This window comes from Camelus ferus, chromosome 11, assembly GCF_009834535.1.
Source record: "Camelus ferus isolate YT-003-E chromosome 11, BCGSAC_Cfer_1.0, whole genome shotgun sequence".
NCBI lineage: Eukaryota > Metazoa > Chordata > Mammalia > Artiodactyla > Camelidae > Camelus > Camelus ferus.
In genome coordinates, this window is record NC_045706.1 from 59,844,829 (window position 1) to 59,862,549 (window position 17,721).

General features: G+C 37.9%; 1 protein-coding gene across 7 annotated transcripts in view; it reads left to right on the forward strand.

The window, feature by feature from the left end:
• Positions 1-17,721, forward strand: part of SHLD2 (shieldin complex subunit 2) — a 77,111-nt gene that overhangs the window by 35,671 nt on the left and 23,719 nt on the right. For 5 of the 7 annotated variants that reach the window (XM_032491618.1, XM_032491619.1, XM_032491616.1 and 2 more), the window contains 2 exons: positions 13,709-13,929; positions 14,300-15,838. In XM_032491618.1, the coding sequence (XP_032347509.1) occupies positions 14,305-15,838 (1,534 nt within the window). In that variant the 5' untranslated portion in view covers positions 13,709-13,929; positions 14,300-14,304. Of the gene's footprint in view, positions 1-13,708; positions 13,930-14,299; positions 15,839-16,591; positions 16,617-17,721 lie in introns of those variants that run through there. The other 2 variants (XM_032491620.1, XM_032491622.1) reach the window with 2 other exon arrangements.

Consider the following 17,721-nt stretch of genomic DNA (forward strand, 5'->3'; position numbering starts at 1 on the left):
AACAAGTATTTATTACATTAGGGTTACTCTTTGTCAGGAACTCAGCAGGAATTTAGCTAGGTAATTCTCACACAGAGCCTCTCATGAGGTTGTAGTCAAGAAGTTAGCAAGAGTGCAGTAATCTGAAGGCTAGACTGGGGCTGGAGAATCCTCTTCTAAGATGACTTGTTTCCCATGGCTGTTGGCAAGAGGCTCAGTTCTTCACCACATGAGCCTGTCCATAGGACTGTTTGAATGCCCTCATCATATGGCAGCTGGCTTCCCCCAGAGTGAGTGATCAAAGAGTTAGGACAAGGAGGAAGTGGCATTGCCTTTTATGACAAAGTTTTGGGAGTCTCATACCATCACTTCCACCATATTCTGCTCATTACTCCAGCCCACATTTAAGAGTAGAGAAATCAAGCCTCATCTCTTGAAGGAGGAGTGTCAGTGAATTTGTGAACATATTTTAAAAATGTTTTAGTTTCTAGAGAAGGAAAAAAGGACACTATCTTTTTGACCTTGGAGTATTCAAATATTTTTGAATAAAATCCAAAAAGAAAAAAGATACATAAAAGAAAAAAATGGATGCATTGGAACTCTTTTAAATTAACACTGCTGTCCTTTAAAAGATACCGCTAAGAAAAAGAATAGGTAAATCTAGAGTAGGGAAAAAATACTTCCAGCCTATTTATCTGTCAGAAGACTTATATGTAGGGTATGTAAAGAGCTGCAGTAACCCAATGGCAAAATGAGGAAAAGAAGAATAACCTAGCAGCAAAATGAGGAAAAGAACAGACTTCCCCAAAGAGGATACTGATGGCCCGTAAGCACTTGCAGAGGAACTCAACATCCCTTAGTCAACGGGGAAATAATGCAGAGTCAGCTCACACTGAGATACCATTTCACACCCTCTACAATGGCTGACAAGAGAAAGGCTGAAGATACTAAAAACTAGGCATGACCTGATGCAGTTGGAACTCATCCATTGCCGGTGGGTGTGCAAAATGGTACCGCTACTTTGGAGAACTGTTTGGCATTTTCTGATTACGTTAAACACCTATCCACCCTATGATAGGGCAGTGCTACTCCTACATGTGTAGTGAAGGGAAATGAAAACATGTCCACAAAATCGTGAATTCAAGAATGTTCATAGCAGTCTTATTCATCATAGCCCCAAACTGGAAACAACTGAAATGCCCATATACAGGAAAATGGATAAACAAATTGCGGTGCATTCACAGTACCCAACAACTGATACACCCACCAGCACCGGGAATCGCAGGACCATTGTGTGAAGTGAAAGAAATCAGACACCAATGAGCGTATCCTGTATGATTTACATGAAGCCCAACAGAAGACACGCTGTTCTGTAGTGATAGAACTCAGAAAGTAATTGTTGGCTGGAGAGGGAAGAAAGCAATTTAGGGAAGGACATGAAAGAACTTCCTGAGGTTCACACAGATGTTCTGTGTTTTGTTTTGGGTGATGGTTATGTGGGTGTAAACCATTGTCAATAGTCATCAAACAGAACTCTCAAAATCTATGCCTATTGTTGAATGTTTAATTATACTTCAGATTTTAAAAGTAGTAAACAAGAATCTAGGGAAGAATGATGAATGCCGAGGGAACAGCTAGTGACCTGGGTGCTGAGGTATGACTTTGGGATATTAAAGGTGGAAGGAAGAAAGTGGTTTAGGTCAGGTGGGTAGCTCCCTCATCTGTGATTTGTTACATTTACTCTCTATTTTAACTTGCTAAGCAACAGCTTTTTACATTTGAATATTTAATTTCTTGGAAGCTTATCATTCCATTGCCAGATGATTAGAGAGAGAGAATTTGTCAGATATGAAGAAAAGGATTAAAAGAAAGATGTCTTCTTGAAAGCCATTTATTATTCACTTCATTATTAAGTTTACAGTGAACTTAAATTCCACTTAAAGTGGAATTCTTTGATAATGAAGCTCATTTGAAGTTCTATTTTCTTAGCTCTCTAGATAAGCCAGTGCTTTGTGAGTAATATTTCATATGACTCAATTGCAGGGTTCCTACCTGAATTCTAGCCCACAGTTGTGCACAGACCAAAACCCAGAGAGGCAGTAAGGTTATATTGGTTAAGATCTTAGACTCTGCAGTTTGCTTTCCTGCATTCCAGTCTTGGCTCCACTGCCTGCAGGCTGTGTGACCTGGGGCAAGTCCCTTCAGCTCCTGTAAACCTGTTTTCTGACGGGCAAGAGGATAAAAAGGGAAATCAGGTTATTGCAAATAATCAAGATGATGGTGCTGTCATCTAGGGCAGTAGCAGGTGAAGGTGGAGAAAAGTGGTGAAATTCTGAATGAATTTTAAAGGTAGGGCTCAAAGGATTTGATGACATATTGGAAGTATGAAGAAAAGAGCAGTGAGGACACCATGGATTTTGGCTTGAGGAACTGGGAGAAGGGAGCTGCCGTTTGCTGAGATGAGTATGACTTTTTACAAAGGAATGTCAGGGCTTAAGTTGCAAAGCTTTTTTTTTTTTTCCTTCATTTTGTTTTTCATCTTTTTTTTGGAGGGTGGGCAGAGATGAGAGCAAGCACAGGGGTTGGCAGGCAGACCCCTGGGACCCATGCTATGCTTATGAGATCATGATTACTCGTGATAAAGTTCAGTCCTTTTGATAGTACATGGTCTGGGGGAGGAGGGAGTGAAGTGTGATATTTTAGGATTTCTCCTTCAACTTTCTTTAGAAAGGGTGAGTCTTGGACAAGTTGACATCTTACTGTCTGAGACATTTTCTAGGAATATTGGACCTAGAACCTGAAGCCAGATTCTTTTTTCCCGTTGGTTGACAAACAGGTTAATTCTCTTTTTCTCGCTCATTTAATTCTTAAATGCATGAGATTCTTAAATGCATATTATAATTTTTAGGTACTATTTAACCTTATTTCTATTAGTTTTTTGTTATTTAAAATTTTTTTGCAGGAAAACTGAACAGAATGTTTCCCTTTACTTCTTAAGTTGTCCCTATTTTTATAATGTTTCTGACAATGCATTAAGAGGCACACTTCGCTAATAGGACATTTATTCATGTATTTATTTGGTTCTTAACTTGATCACTATGTAATTTGTCTCTAAACAAAGACATTTTTAAGACTAAAAAAGGAAACTGACAAAACAGAATGCCAAGATCACATGCTTAAACTAGGACTGGACTGGGCAGGTAAGAACGTCTGGTCACCCTGTTCTTATAAAGGCAGAAGAGCTGCTAGATTAAGATTCACTTCCTGTTGAAATACTTTACTGAGAGAACACAAGTGCCTGGAATAGGGGGTGGGAGGGAGAAACCCCTACTGTAGCGCAGGCAGGACTAATCTTAGGGCACCTCAGGTGGTGATGAGAACATGATTACAAATCTCTCACTTGAAACTATGAGAAACTATTGCAAAGGAAATCGGAGCTTATAGAAGGAAATTTAAGAAACCAGTTGTCTGCTTACAGGTTTGTTTTAGCAGCTATTATTTTATCTTATTTTTTAGGGGAGGGAGTAATTAGGTTTATTTATTTACTTATTGTCTAAGTGGAGGTACTGGAGATTGAAGCCAGGACCTTGTGCATGCTAGGCAGGCACTCTACCACAGAGCTATACCCTCCCATAGCTATTGTTTTAGGTACAAGAATGAGTAGTAGCTTTAAACTTCATATATATTTTTGTTTTTAAGGGACAAATAATATATCTTATATCCTTTCATAAGCCACATAAAGTGTGACAAGTTCTGTCATTTTAAGTAGGAAATTCAGACACTAGCATTTAGTCACTATTGGTTATTCTTCACAGGAAAGAGTTCAGCATAAATATACATAGGAAGTGGGTTATTAGTACTCAGTGTTATTTCCTAGCACAGCGAACTAATATAAATTGGATTGATTAAATGAAGTTAAAGAATAGAAGAACCATTTATTTCTTTTTTAGCACCATTTGTATCAGTTGCTAAGGAGAATGCATAGAAACTGTAGAAAATGGTCTCTAACTTCAACATAAAAAGTAAATGGAATACTGGGTTTTTTAAAATATAAAACCCTTCCATATATAATTTTCGATTGCCTCCTTGTTTTCCATATCAGTATATTAAGGAAAAATGTCTTGTAATAGTACATATCTTCATGACTTTAAATGGCCAAATAGCTTGCCTTTGTAAGGATGTGCCATAATTTATTTAACAGACCTCAGTCAGTGCACGTTTCCTCACTTTTCTAACATTTTACATGATACTGCTGTGAAGATCCTTGTAGCTAAGTCTGTGAGTGTGTGTACAATGTTTTCCCCTTTAGGTTAAAACTAGAAGTATAATTATGGGGCCAAAGGGATACAGAATTTTAAGACTTTGGACGTACTTTGCCATATTGCCCTCCAGAAAGATTTTACTTGTTTAAACTCTTATGAATGTAAGTTATTTCCCTGCACCCTTGTACCTTTTTAATGCATCTTTGCTAGTTTGATAGGTGGAAATGTTTTCTCATTAACTTATAAATTTTTCTTTCATTTTATTAGGAGGATGAATGTTTTCTTTGTTTTTTTAACCGTGTGTTTTTTTTTCTGTGATAAAACCTGGTTCTCTCCTTAACCCATTTTTCTATCACTTTGTATGTCGGTGTGTGCACTTACATGCTTGCATACTCCTCAGATATTATGGATTTTAATCCAAATGTAATTTAAGATTCACTATTTTTTGAATTTGGAAATAACTAGGGACATACAAATAAGACATCAGTGAATTAGCTCTGTACCCTCACTAAATAAAATTACTTTTTAAGATGCTAACAAAATTATGGTAAGACTGGAACTCTCACTGATTATAAACTATCCAGTTCTTTTGCAAACACCATGATAATAAATATTAAGAGCCATAATATGTACATATCTTTGACCCAATAATGCCATACTTGGGAATTTAACCCAAGAAAAGAATCGAAAAGTAATGTTAAATTTCTCTAATTATTTATTGCAGCAATGGCTATAATAGTGACAAATTAGAAACAAATTAATGAATTAGAGAGTAATGATGAACTGAATCAGATTGATCATGAAAATATTAAGCTAGCGTTAAAGATGATTAGGAAGTTACAGATGAACATAAAAGAGTGGCCATATATGGATTGAAGCAGAATACAAAATTATTTCAGTTTTATGGTTACAGCTGTGTAAATATACCCATTAAAAACAGAACCTTGGAATACAATGGGCTGGTTTTCATTTGTGTCACTAAGTATGTATGTGTAGAGTGTCGGAGGCTTTATCTCACAGCAACACTGTTAAGATCGAGACTGATGCGGTTCTCATTAACAGATAAGGAAACAATTCTCATTGGACATATAAAGAAATTTATTTTTTCTTATGGGTGTTTTTAGATATATACAGAAATACAAAGAATAGTAAAATGAACCCCATGTAACTATCACCTAGCGTCAACAGTTTCAAGTTGACATTTTTAGTAAGTTGCAGAGTAGGGTTTTAACCCATATCTATCTTTCTCCAAAACCCATGCATTTAATTACAATCCTATGCTCTCTCTTCATTTTGTCATCTGATGTTGAATAACTTTATGATGCTCATATTTTTGATAAAATAGACATGGGAAGGCATTATAGCACTGAGTTCTTAGGTTGGTAATAAGATGGAGAAAGCACTCTCTTTTAACCACGTGTGTTTTGTAACAAGCACTTTTGGTTGCCGTGTTCTGCAAAGACAAAACCTGCTGATACAGGTCATCCTGTTTTTTAATAAATCTTTGACCCATTCATCAGACTCTGACCACTCTAAAGATAAAGGACTGTGGTTACATTGGGCTTTCTGACTGAAGTGGCCTTCTGCAGATTGAGAAATTGTGTAATTATTAACTACAGTAATGGATATGTACTTGCAGGTTTCATCTGGTATCTTAATGAGCTTTAACCCTCTGAGTACACCCCAAACACATCCCAGAATCGTTGGAATTTATCAGTGCTCACGACTTAACTCTTCAGTCTGTGTATTTTTACTACGATAAATATTTTGACCCTCTGCCCTCAGCACATCCCATCCCCCTACTCACAGACTCACAACTCCTATAAATCAGAGGATTTAGTAGCAGCAGCCTTAGATATAAAGACATTTTTTAAAAAATTATTCTTTTTTTGAATTAACAGGACCATACTTTCTAGTCAGTGTTTTGGGGGTGGAATGGGAGTCCCACACTTACAGGGGTCTACATTTAGACAAATAAGTGAAGGCATACTGAATTAATTGTTATATACAAATTACCTTGTGTTTTATAGAACTTTGATTTGTTTCAGATGTCTCTCATCCTGGGAGATCTTCTCAGAACTCTAAAGACTGCTTTGCGTCACCTCTGTGCTTCAGCGACTTCCCCTGCCTGGTGGGAAAGTAGGGCTCTGAATCTTGGGGCTCTGAGATCTGGTGGCCTCATAACCTTAACTCATACCAAACTCGAATCCAAGGACTATGTGATATAGTCTGGATATAGGGTCGTTAAGTCAGATTTTCACTTCAAGAGCAATAGGGAGCTGCATTCTGTATCTTGTGGTAGCCTTTTAATGGGGAAGGATGTGAAAGCCAATATATATATGTGTGACTGGGACATTTGCTGTGCGTCAGAGAGCGACACATTATAACTGACTATACATCAATAAAAAAAAAAAAAGAACAGGCTGAATAGAACATTGCTTTTTTTTACTGAGTTATAGTTGATGTATAATATTATATACATTTCAATTGTCCAACGTAGTGATTTCAAAGGTTATATTCCATTTATAGTTATTATAAAATATTGGCTGTATTCCCTATGTTGTATCCTTGTAGCTTATTTATTTTATATAAAGTATTTTACATCTCTTAATTCCCTACCCTTATCTTGCCCTTCCCCCTTCTCTCTTTCCTCTGGTAACCACTAGTTTGTTCTCTATATCTCTGAGTCTGTTTCTTTTTTGTTACATTCACTAATTTGTTGTATCTTTTAGGTTCCATATATAAGTGGTATCACATGATATTTGTCTTTCTCTGTCTGATTTATTTCACTTCGTATAATACCCAAGTTCATCTATGTTGTTGCATATGGCAAAATTTCATTCTTTTTTATGGCTGTATTCCATTGTGTGTGTGTGTGTGTGTGTGTGTGTGTGTGTGTACACCACATCTTCTTTATCCATTCATCTGCTGATGGACACATAGATTGCGTCCATATCTTGGCTATTGTAAATAATGCTGCTATGAACATTGGAGTGCACATATCTTTTCGAATTAGTGTTTTAATTTTTTTGAATGTACATCTATGTAGAAGTGGGATTGCTGGGTCATATCATAGTTCAATTTTTAGATTTTTGAGAAACCTCCATAAGAACTTTGCTTTTTTTAACCTACTTTGTCTGTGTCAAATGTAGTGATTTTAGAAATGTAAGTCCTATGTTAGGGAGAATAGTTGGTTCGATATAGATCGGTAAAGCATCATTGGATATTTGGTAGTTAAATGAATATGATTAGATAGAATTCTGCAGCATTTTATGGAATGAAAAGAGGAGATGGCCCAAGGAAAAAGAGAAGAATCGGAGAGGGTAGAACTAGTTAGGAAAGAGTAGTGTTATAGAAGCTAAGGAACGAGTTTCACAATTGAAGTGGTGAATTACTGTGGGTACTTACTTGACAATTTGGACTTCACTGTTGTCTTAATAGAGATAGGAAATAGAAGTCAGATTGCAGGACATTAGGAGAAGATGTTAAGTGAGGACACAGAAGCAGTGAGTGTCTTACACTCTCTTTAAACATTTGGGAGTTTACCTATATAGCAGCTCTGCCCCTTGGGTAAGGCAGCTAAAGCCGCTTTACTGGCTCCTTTGTTGAGGGGGGATGTCTTGGGGGCTATATTGTACTCCTTTTTTCCCCTGAATATTATTTATATTCCAATTCAAAATTTTGTCACAAACCGTAGTCCAAAGAGCCTATGAAATATGCAGGTAATGGGCAGTCCTACTTAGGTTGAGTTGCCCCAGGCTTCTCCCTTCTAGGGACACTGCATTTATTCCTGTGGTAGCTCAATATCACTGTTTCACAGCTGCCTTCGTAGCTTTCCCATTAGACTGTAAGCTCCTTACAGCTCTTTGTTATTGTTGGTGAATTCCCAGGACTCAGCGTAACACCTGGCACGTACTGTTGAGTTATTTGTTACGTGACTGATTAAATGAATAAATCAATAGCTTTCCAGGGTTTTTTAAGCACAAAAGAATTCTAGTTTGATGGTCTCACAGAATCAAAAAAGTAGAATGTTTCAGGAAAGAGGAATTGGTAAACAGTTTCAAATGGCCGTAAGATAAGGGTTGAAAACTGACCTTTGGATTTGGCTATGAGAGGTCATTGGTTTCCATAGTAAAAAGCATTATAGCAAAATGATTGGCTCAAGAGCCATATTTAAATGGGTTGAAGAATAAATGGGAAGTGAGAACAAAAACTGCATGGAAGTGTTTTGTTTTGTTCTGTTTTGTTTTTATAGATTTGAGGCTAAAGTGAAGAAACCGATGTAGAGAAACTCAAAGATCTGAGAGAGAGTTTTTTAGCATAGTAATTTTATGCATTTGATTTGAGTATATCTAAGTGTTCCTAGCTACCTGTGGGGATAATATAATTTCTGCCTTTTCCACTTGGTTTTGAACTTGAACATTTTGCTGTGCTATTTGGTGTCTCCTAGTGGCCAATTTAATAATAACATAAAATAGTAAACCAGTTAGATCTAATATACCAGTTATTCCCTATGCAGATTATGCTTTCTATGAGAATTGGATTAGGATGGAATAAGTGATTATAGTACTTAGTGATGCTTAGATCCCTTTGTTTTGTTATGGGTCAAGACTTGACACCTAAACTTGCTATAATTTTGTTTCCTCAGTAATAGTTCACTGTTACGGACTGTTTGAAAATAGCAGTGTATCTTTGTTTTAGCTGCTAATATGTTACAGCCACCATCATTGTTCTCAGCTCTTATTCTGCAGTGTTAGATTTAGGTCTACTGTTCAATCTCGATTGGAACATCATATTCAGTTTGAAGACTGTGAAAGAAAACTATGAATAACCCAAAAAAAAGATTTGATTATTATGAAAATAATAGACATTCATTATTCATCACAATGCAACTCTTCAAATATAGAAATCTTAAAAAATTATCCTTAATCTTCTTAATGTTTTTCTTTTTAGGATTTTTTGTATGTTATAAAATATTTCTGAACAGTACAAGGAACACCTCTGTAACCACATCTTGTTAAAACAGTAAAACACGTTTGGTAGAGTTGAAGCCCTTCACGTGCACTTTACCTATCACACCCCCACTCCTCCCTCCCGAAGGTGACCACAATCCTGAATTTGGTGGTTTATTCTCAGGCATATTTTAAAGCTCAGTATATTGATATCATAAGTTACATACTCATCAATTTACTTCTTTTATTTAAAATTATGTTTGTAAGATATAGCCATGTTGACATGTGACTCTTGGTCATTTATTTTCCTGCCATGTAGCAGTCTTTCTCTGAATATTTCATTTTTATCTCCTTTGGTTTTGTTTTTGTTTGGTTTGGGTTTTTTTGGGGGGGGGTTAATTAGGTTTATTTGTTTATTTTTAATGGAGGTACTGGGGATTGAACCTAGGACCTCATGCATGCTAGGCAGGAACTCTACCACTGAGCTATACCCTCCCCCACCATGATTTATCTCCTTTTCATTGACTTTTAGGTTCTCCTTTTTTTTTTGTTTATGAAGTCTCCCATGATCATTCTTGTTCATGTTTTCTTGTGTAGATATGTACAAGAGTTCTCTAGGGAAGAAACTTGGAAGTGGAATTATTGGGTTGTGTGGGATGTGCATTCTCACCTTTACCAAATTGTTCCTCAGAGCTGTGTGTGAGTTCCCCAATCTTGGGTATTATTAGACTGCTTCAATCTTTCCCCTGTCCTGTGAGTATGAAACAAAATTTCTTAAACACAACAGAAAAGACTTGTGCTATGGGATATTTTAAACATGTACAAAAGCAGAGTGATTAGAGAAGTAAACCTATGTGTTCCATCAACCTGCCTGGGCCACCATCAACGTACTGCCCATCTTGCTTCGTCTGTAACGTCACTCCCTCTCCCCTCCTAGTGTTCTAAAGAAACCTGAGGTGTCACGCCATTTTATATGCAAGCACTCATTTTGCATCACCAACACATAACTCTTTCATACATAGCCTCATTAACATGTTCCCACTAAAAAAAAAAAAACCTGGTAATCCCTTAATACTCTAAAATATCAGTCAAAGTTGCAATTTTTCTAGTTGTCTTACAGTATTTTTACATTTGTGTCTTCAAATCAAGATCTAAATATGGTCCATACATTGTAATTGGTCTCAATGTATAGATTATATATATATATATATATACACACACACACACACACACACATACACACACACAACACATACTTAATTGCCTGCCCCCCCAAAAAAAAGAATTAAAAAAATACAGATTCTCTCTGCTCTCCCTTAAAACATCTACCTTGTGCTGTTGGTAGCCATTAATGATCATTGCCTAGAAAATCTACTAATTCATTAGGACTTGCAAAATGGTGCTATTCTAGCATTCTTGTGGTTCTTGTTATTTATTAGCAGAATACCTCTATAAAGAAAGATTTGTTCTCATTTAACAGTTGGCCATCTTGAGATCCAGTTAGTAAAGAGAGACAGGATGCATTTTCCTTCCTTTTATTCACCGACTTTTAAGATAGTTGTTTTAGTCACCCAGTATCCTCCTGAGGTGGTCACTGAATTTATTTTAGTTGTCTTTATGAACTTATGGACTTAAACATGTTTGGTGTGTTCCAAACCATTACAGTAATTGCCCCTATTGATGCTCAGATTGCCCAGCTCTGACCAGTGGGAGGCTCTGTAAGTTGGCTCCTAAGTTCTTTTGATGCAGTCCTACTAGTCTTTGATAATTTTCTTGTTTTCTGGTATGATGAGCTGTTTCAGTTTCATTTTGTACATTTCCTGCCTGAAACCTCGCATCAGCCATTTCTCTAAGGAGTCCTGGTCTCATAGCTATCCTCTGCTTAACACATAACAAAAATTCCAGTCTCTCATAAGGAAAGGAAATGTTCATCATAATGTTGTTTACATAGACAGTCTAGGCACAGCAAACCATTTTTATTGAGGAATAGTGGGAACCCTCCTGAAATCTGAATTCACAAATGCCAGCCAAGGGCCCACCTTACAGGCTGGCCTTTTAAGGACAATAGTCTCAGGCCTGCTACGTTAACTCTTTTCTGCACCGGTGCTTATTAGACATTTTGTGGAGATGAGGAGTAAGTAGAAAGTTGGATAAGGGGTCAGGAGTTCAGAGGAGAGGGTGTGATGGAGATATACACCTGGTCGTCATTAGTGTAGAGAAGGTATTTAGATCCTGAGACTGAATGAAAATCACCTAGGGGGTGAGTACAGAGAGCGATCCAAGTACCAGGCCCTTGAGCAAGAAGTTCAGGAGATGAGGAGCTGCAAAGAAGACTGAGAAGGAGCTCCCGGGGAGGTCGTGTGAGGTGGAATGAGGATCAGGAGGATGTGGTATCCCTAAGCCAGATGAAAAGAAGAGGGAAGTGATTGGTGGTGTCCGATCCTGCTGACAGTCTGAGTAAGTTGAAAATGGGGAGTTGACTGGTGCCAATGCAGAGGTTACTGGGGACCCTGTAATACTGTTTCAGTGGACTGGTTTGGACCAGTGCTTGACTGGAGTGGGTTTAGGAGAGGATGGGAGCAGAGGGAGTATAGACAGTTCTTTCAAAGAATTTTGCTGCAGAAGGGAGCAGGAAAAATGGTGCGATAAGGGGAGGAGTGTAGGAGCTGAGGAATAACAGCATGAGGGAAATAACTGCACGTTTGTATGTTGATGGAGATGCTCCAGTTCAGAGAGAAAAATCAACGACGTAGAAGGAAAGGGAAGAATTGTTGTAGCCGAGCTGAGGATGAGGGTATAAGATCTGACGTCTAAGTGAGGAAGAGATGGCCTTGCTTACAAGCCCGGACTTGCTTTGAAGTTCATCCATAGTAATAGGAAGGTGGGCAAAAGTATTTGGGTACAATAGAGGTGGGTAGATAAGTTGCTGAGAACTTGTAAATGGAAACAGCACGGTCACCAGTGGCACTTGAGGATTGGGGAGGAGATGCTGGGGATTTAAAGAGTGAAAAAGTAGAGAAGAGCTATCTTAGAGAATGAATGGACATAGAAATATAAGGTTACTGGGTACCACCTTGAGGTTAGTGGTAATGAACTTAAAATGAGACTAGTTTTCATTGGCTACAAGTGTAGAGTGGGTGATGCTTCAACCAGGGTTTGCGTTTAGCTGGGCAAATACCGTGGAGAGGAGAGCAGCAGAATTAGAGATGTATGATAGGGAATGATTATAATAATGGACCATGAATTGTAAACTGACTGACTATGCTTCAGTAAAACAGTAAAATAAAGTAAAAAAGAAACAGAAGCAGAAAAACTGAGGAGTAACAGCAAAAGGAGGAAAGAGGATAGAGTTGGAGTCCATTCCACCTTCAATTATGTGCATAATTTTGGGGATGGAAGAGAGAACTATAGATGATCAAAATTGTGAATATTTTAAAGTTCTTTTTGGCTTTGCCATAAAACAAAAATACACGTGACATAAAGGGGAAAAATGTACCATGGAATTCTGCTGTTTGAGGAGAAAAGTGAAGAATGAGACTGTAAAAATGTGGTATGATCAGTGTGTTCAACATAGATCCCACATGGTCATAGAGTTGTTGGAGTTGTGCGTTTAGAGGGAGTAAGTCTAAGACTGAACAAAGTAGTCAGAGAGCTGAAAGCTTGAAGCTGAGATTAAGGAAAAGTGTGCTGTTATTGACAACGGTAGGGTATATAATTATGAGAATGGATAACTAAGATAAAGAGGAAAATAAGATCAGTGGAGGAGAAGAGGTCAGAAATGCAGAGGCCAGGATATTGGAAGGGACATCCATGTTGATGTTGAAATCACAGGAATTATAATCGAGTAGGTTATTAGATTTGAAAGAGGTGACCATGAGCAAATCTTCAAGGAATGATAAGAGTGATTGGGGATTATAGCTGTCATTTCTATGTACGGCCATACCTCCTGTACTTCCACCTGGACTTTTCATGATCTGAAACCTTCTTACCTGTTGGCAAAGGACCTTGTACTCTAGGCATGCCATGGTCTTCATAACTGCCTTTTACAGGTACTCTTTCTTCTGTTTAGATGCTCTCAGACACAGTGCTTGCCTTCCACAGTAGCATTCTTCCCCAGTAGACTACTGTTTCCTGTTTATAGTTCATAGCACTTATGACATTATTTTGAAACTATTAGTTTACGTTCACTATTTTTCTCTCCTTTTTTCTTTCTCAAAACCAGGCTAACGGTTCCCTTAGGCCAAGAACCTTACCTGTCTTTTTGTCCCTGTAACACTATAGAAAAGTTACCAGCAAACTCTAGGAACAGATCTATTTAATAAATACTTTTTGAAAGTCTATTATTATCAAGTAAATAGTGGTATGAGTCTTTATTTTTATCTCACTAAATATGATGCTTACTTAGATTTACTTATATCAAGCCACAGTTAATGAGAAAAAGTTTAAATTATAGTGAGTTTCTTTTATCTGTGTATTACAAAATGACTATTCCTAATCTTTCTATTTGTATTTCAGAGATTAAAAATACAGAAGCAATTACTGATTGTGCTAACAGATTGGAGTGAAGCTAGATAATAAAGTCACATGTACATTTTGAAAAGAACCTTGGTTTTTTATTTTCTCTTCCTTCTGGTTGGAGCCTATTTCGGTCTTGGGAATTGAGTTCACAGTTGAAGGAATGAGACCCTAGACTTACTGGCATAATCTATGGAGTAAAGAAAAGAGGAGATGTAAAGGTACAATTAAACAAATCCTGTTTCCCCCCTTCTTTACTAACTTGATATTTGAATGGTGCAAGTTTTTATAAGAAATGAACATGTTAAGAATTTTCTTATTTGTGTTAGTATGCTTAGTTTAATTTTCCTTAAGGAGAGTCTCTTTGTGAGGATTTTGTTTTGCAGATATTTTGATTTCTCCTTATGATTTCTTGTATATTTATCACTTTTGTAACTAAATGGAGTACCAATATAAATCACCTCTATTAATTATGTTTTTGATCCATAGTTTATGTTACATTTGCTTTGGGGATATTATAAGTTAATATCAGTATATACAAATCTACTGACAAATGCTCATTTTAGATTCTTCTTTTTTTTTTTTTTCCAGAGACCATGAGTGGAGGATCTCAAGTCCACATTTTTTGGGGTGCTCCAGCTGGTCCTTTGAAAATGACAGTATCACAGGAGCCAACTTCCTTAATGTCTACTGTTGACCCCTGGAAAGAAATTCAGCTTTTCTATAATCAACATCCTTTACATCTGAAGGATGGAAAATGCAGGCACGAAAGTCTTGAAGACTGTCAGGCCCTGGAGACTCTGGGCCCTCCAGATCCTCCTTGTAATTTTCCAGCAGGCTCTATGAGCAGATCTGTTCATATGAAAGACAACTTTATACAGTGCATTTCTGAAACACGAACTATAAAATCCCAGAAGAGTCACCCCTCAGGAATGATTGATGGAACCAACTCTTATGAGCAAACATGTGGATTTAAGGGCAGAGTTCAGCATTTAGCTGAAGAAGGAAAGTATCAAATGCTCTTCAGTGAACATAAGAAAATCACAGATGAACAGTGTAAAGATCAGTCAAATGTATGTGGTCAGAACTTTCCCCCAAATTCCCTGCAATTAGATCATAAATGTGCAGCTGTGTTGGATGCAGTCGGTAGGACTGAACAGACTAACATGGAGCCAGGAGCTCCGGAAGCAAAGTGTGCACCAGCAGAACATCATGAACTGCAAAACCTTCGCCTGGAGCTCTCTTCCTCTGACTCAGTAGACAAGCCGAGGCCCGAGGGAGCGGTTAGGAAGATCTCAGGCCTTAAAATATCGACTGAGACTGAATTCCTCAGTATAATGACCTCCAGCCAGGTTGCTTTTTTAGCTCAAACGGAGCGTAAAGGGCAGAATTCTGTAACTAAAGGGACTGTAAACATGGCGATCAAACCAGAGGCAAGACCTGGGGAAATAAGAGTAACTGAAGATAGTTTGAATCAGCCTAATGATGATTCTGCAGAAGGATATGAAAGTGGACAAGACCAAGCCAGTTCCCTTGAACTTTTTAGCCCTGTTTGTCCTGAAACAAGAAGTAGCCACGTTCACATAGACTCTGATAAAGGTCTTGAAGAAAATACAGATTCTGAAGAGCTTTTCAGTTCCGAAGATAAACCGCCACCAAATGAGATATGTATTGAGTCGTGTGGCTCAGGAATCCTGTGTTCCCAACTAAATACCTTTGACAAAAGTTCTATTAGAAGAAGTTGGACCTCTGAAGATAAATCAGGCCATTCTAAAACTCCATCTGAAACCCCCCACAGAGCTAAGAAAATTAAGTTGATTTCTAATGTGCGAGATCATACTGTAGCAGTGGACCAGAGGAATGTGTCTGAATTTAAGGGCATTAAGAAGACATCATTAATAAAACACTGTGTTTCTAAAAGTCGGAAGTATAATTGTTTAGTCATGGTGTTGTCTCCATGTCATGTGAAAGAAATAAATATAAAATCGGGACCAAATTCTGGCTCTAAAGTGCCTTTAGCAACAATTGTGGTAATTGACCAATCAGGAATTAAGAAGAAGGTTTTCCTGTGGAGGGCTGCAGCGTTTTGGGCACTAACAGTGTTTCTTGGTGATATAATTTTACTCATAGGTAAGGTCATCATGGTATAGTGGGAGTTTATTTTATAAAGCTGGGGGCTCTTTTCGTCTCCCACTTTAAGCGTTTGAGGATTCTTGTTTACTGTCTGCCTCTCAGGGCACCAGCACAATGGAGCGCCTTAGAGCATCCGCATTGGTCTCCTCACGGCTGCCCAGTGTCCTGTGTGTTGCCATTTCTGGGCGTTTGTTCTGGCCTTAGTTTTGTCCCTCCTTCCCACTCATCTTCTCCTTGAGAAGTCTTCTCTGGTTGCTCCTCGTATTCATTCACTGTGCTGGCATGCAGGTCGTATCACCAGGCTCTTTCTCTCTTTTCTTGTAGCTCTGTCTATGTGTGTCTTATTTTTTAACCCTTTTCTTTAGCTATATGAACAGTCTTATGACGAAAGGACAGCCTTTCTACTACTTTACTTAATCCCTCGTAAAGCTGTCCATGTTACATTCTTATTGAAGGAACAGATATAGAATTTCTATTGCATTTTTAAATTATTAAAACTACGATTGACTTTTTAAAAATATTATTGAAGTACAGTCCGTTTGCAATGTTGTGTCAGTTTCTGGTTTACAGCACAGTACTTGAATCACATAGGAACATACATACATTTGTTCTCATATTCTTCTTCGCCAGAGGTTACTACGAGATACTGAATATGGTTCCCTGTGCTGTACAGTATAAACTTGTTTTACGGTTGACTCGAACAACCAAGTCAGTGAGTGGGCAAAGAAACAGGAGGCAAAGGCTGGGCTCTCAACACCCCTCCACCTCATCACCGGTAATTACCGTTTCACTAATCCGAACATAGCTTTTACAGTCTAGTCTTCTGAAGGCTCTCTGTGAAATTTCTTATTTGTTCCTTTCTGAAGAGCAGGTGTCCCAAACGTCAGATCATGAAAAGTCTTGAATGCTGTGCTAGCTATTCCTGGCCAGGCCAGAGGGGGCCCCTAAGGGTTTTTAAGCAAGTCACTAAATCACATTAATGTTCCCGATAAATCACTCATTTGCATTGTGGGACGTGGATTGGAGGTGGGAAGGGGCCCTGCTAGGAGAGAGAGAGAAATGGCAGGGCTGTGGGCAGATTCAAGAGGCTGAGTCAATGGTTAGGGGGTTGGAGATGAAGGTGGGAAGGGAGAGGTAGAAGTTCATGGTGACTTCACATCTTAATTGACTTGGCTAGCAGCATAGGGCCCACAAACGAGATGGGGAACAAGAGATGAAAAGCAGGTTTGAACAAGGCTGAGTTTGAGGAGCTAACAGATTATCCAGTCTGGAATGTCCACTAGGCATTTGTGGGTAAATGGGTAAATAAGTTTGCCTGAAGCTGAAGAGAGGATCTGGGACATAATTTGGAAGCACTTACTTGGAATTTATGCATCCTTCTTTTCTTTTCTATTATCTTCTAATTAGTTTTCTGCTATTAGTATATCTATATACCTCTAACATTTGTTTTTTTATTGTTGAAGTACAGTCAGTTGACAATGCTGTGTCAGTTTCAGGTATACAGCATAAAGTTTCAGTCATACACAGATACATATATAGCTAACATTTTATATACTGATTATATTCTTCCTGGGGTCGATCTGTCTCTGTCTCTAACTTACAGGTTTTGCTCTACTTAGGATTGTTTCTCCCAGCTGGTGTGTTTAGTTCCACTAAATATTTTTCCTTTATCCATCTTAGATCATACAGCTCTCTTTCTCCTTCTGGAAACGTTCCTTACCTCCAAAGTACTTCACTTCTAACACCTCAAGAACATGATTCCCATACTATTGAGGGAAAATCATCGAAGTCCTTTAAGAAAGCCTTACATTATCTTTATATATGCTTATAGCAGAAGGGGTAAATGTATACTGAGTACTTTTTACTCTTCTAGGCACTAT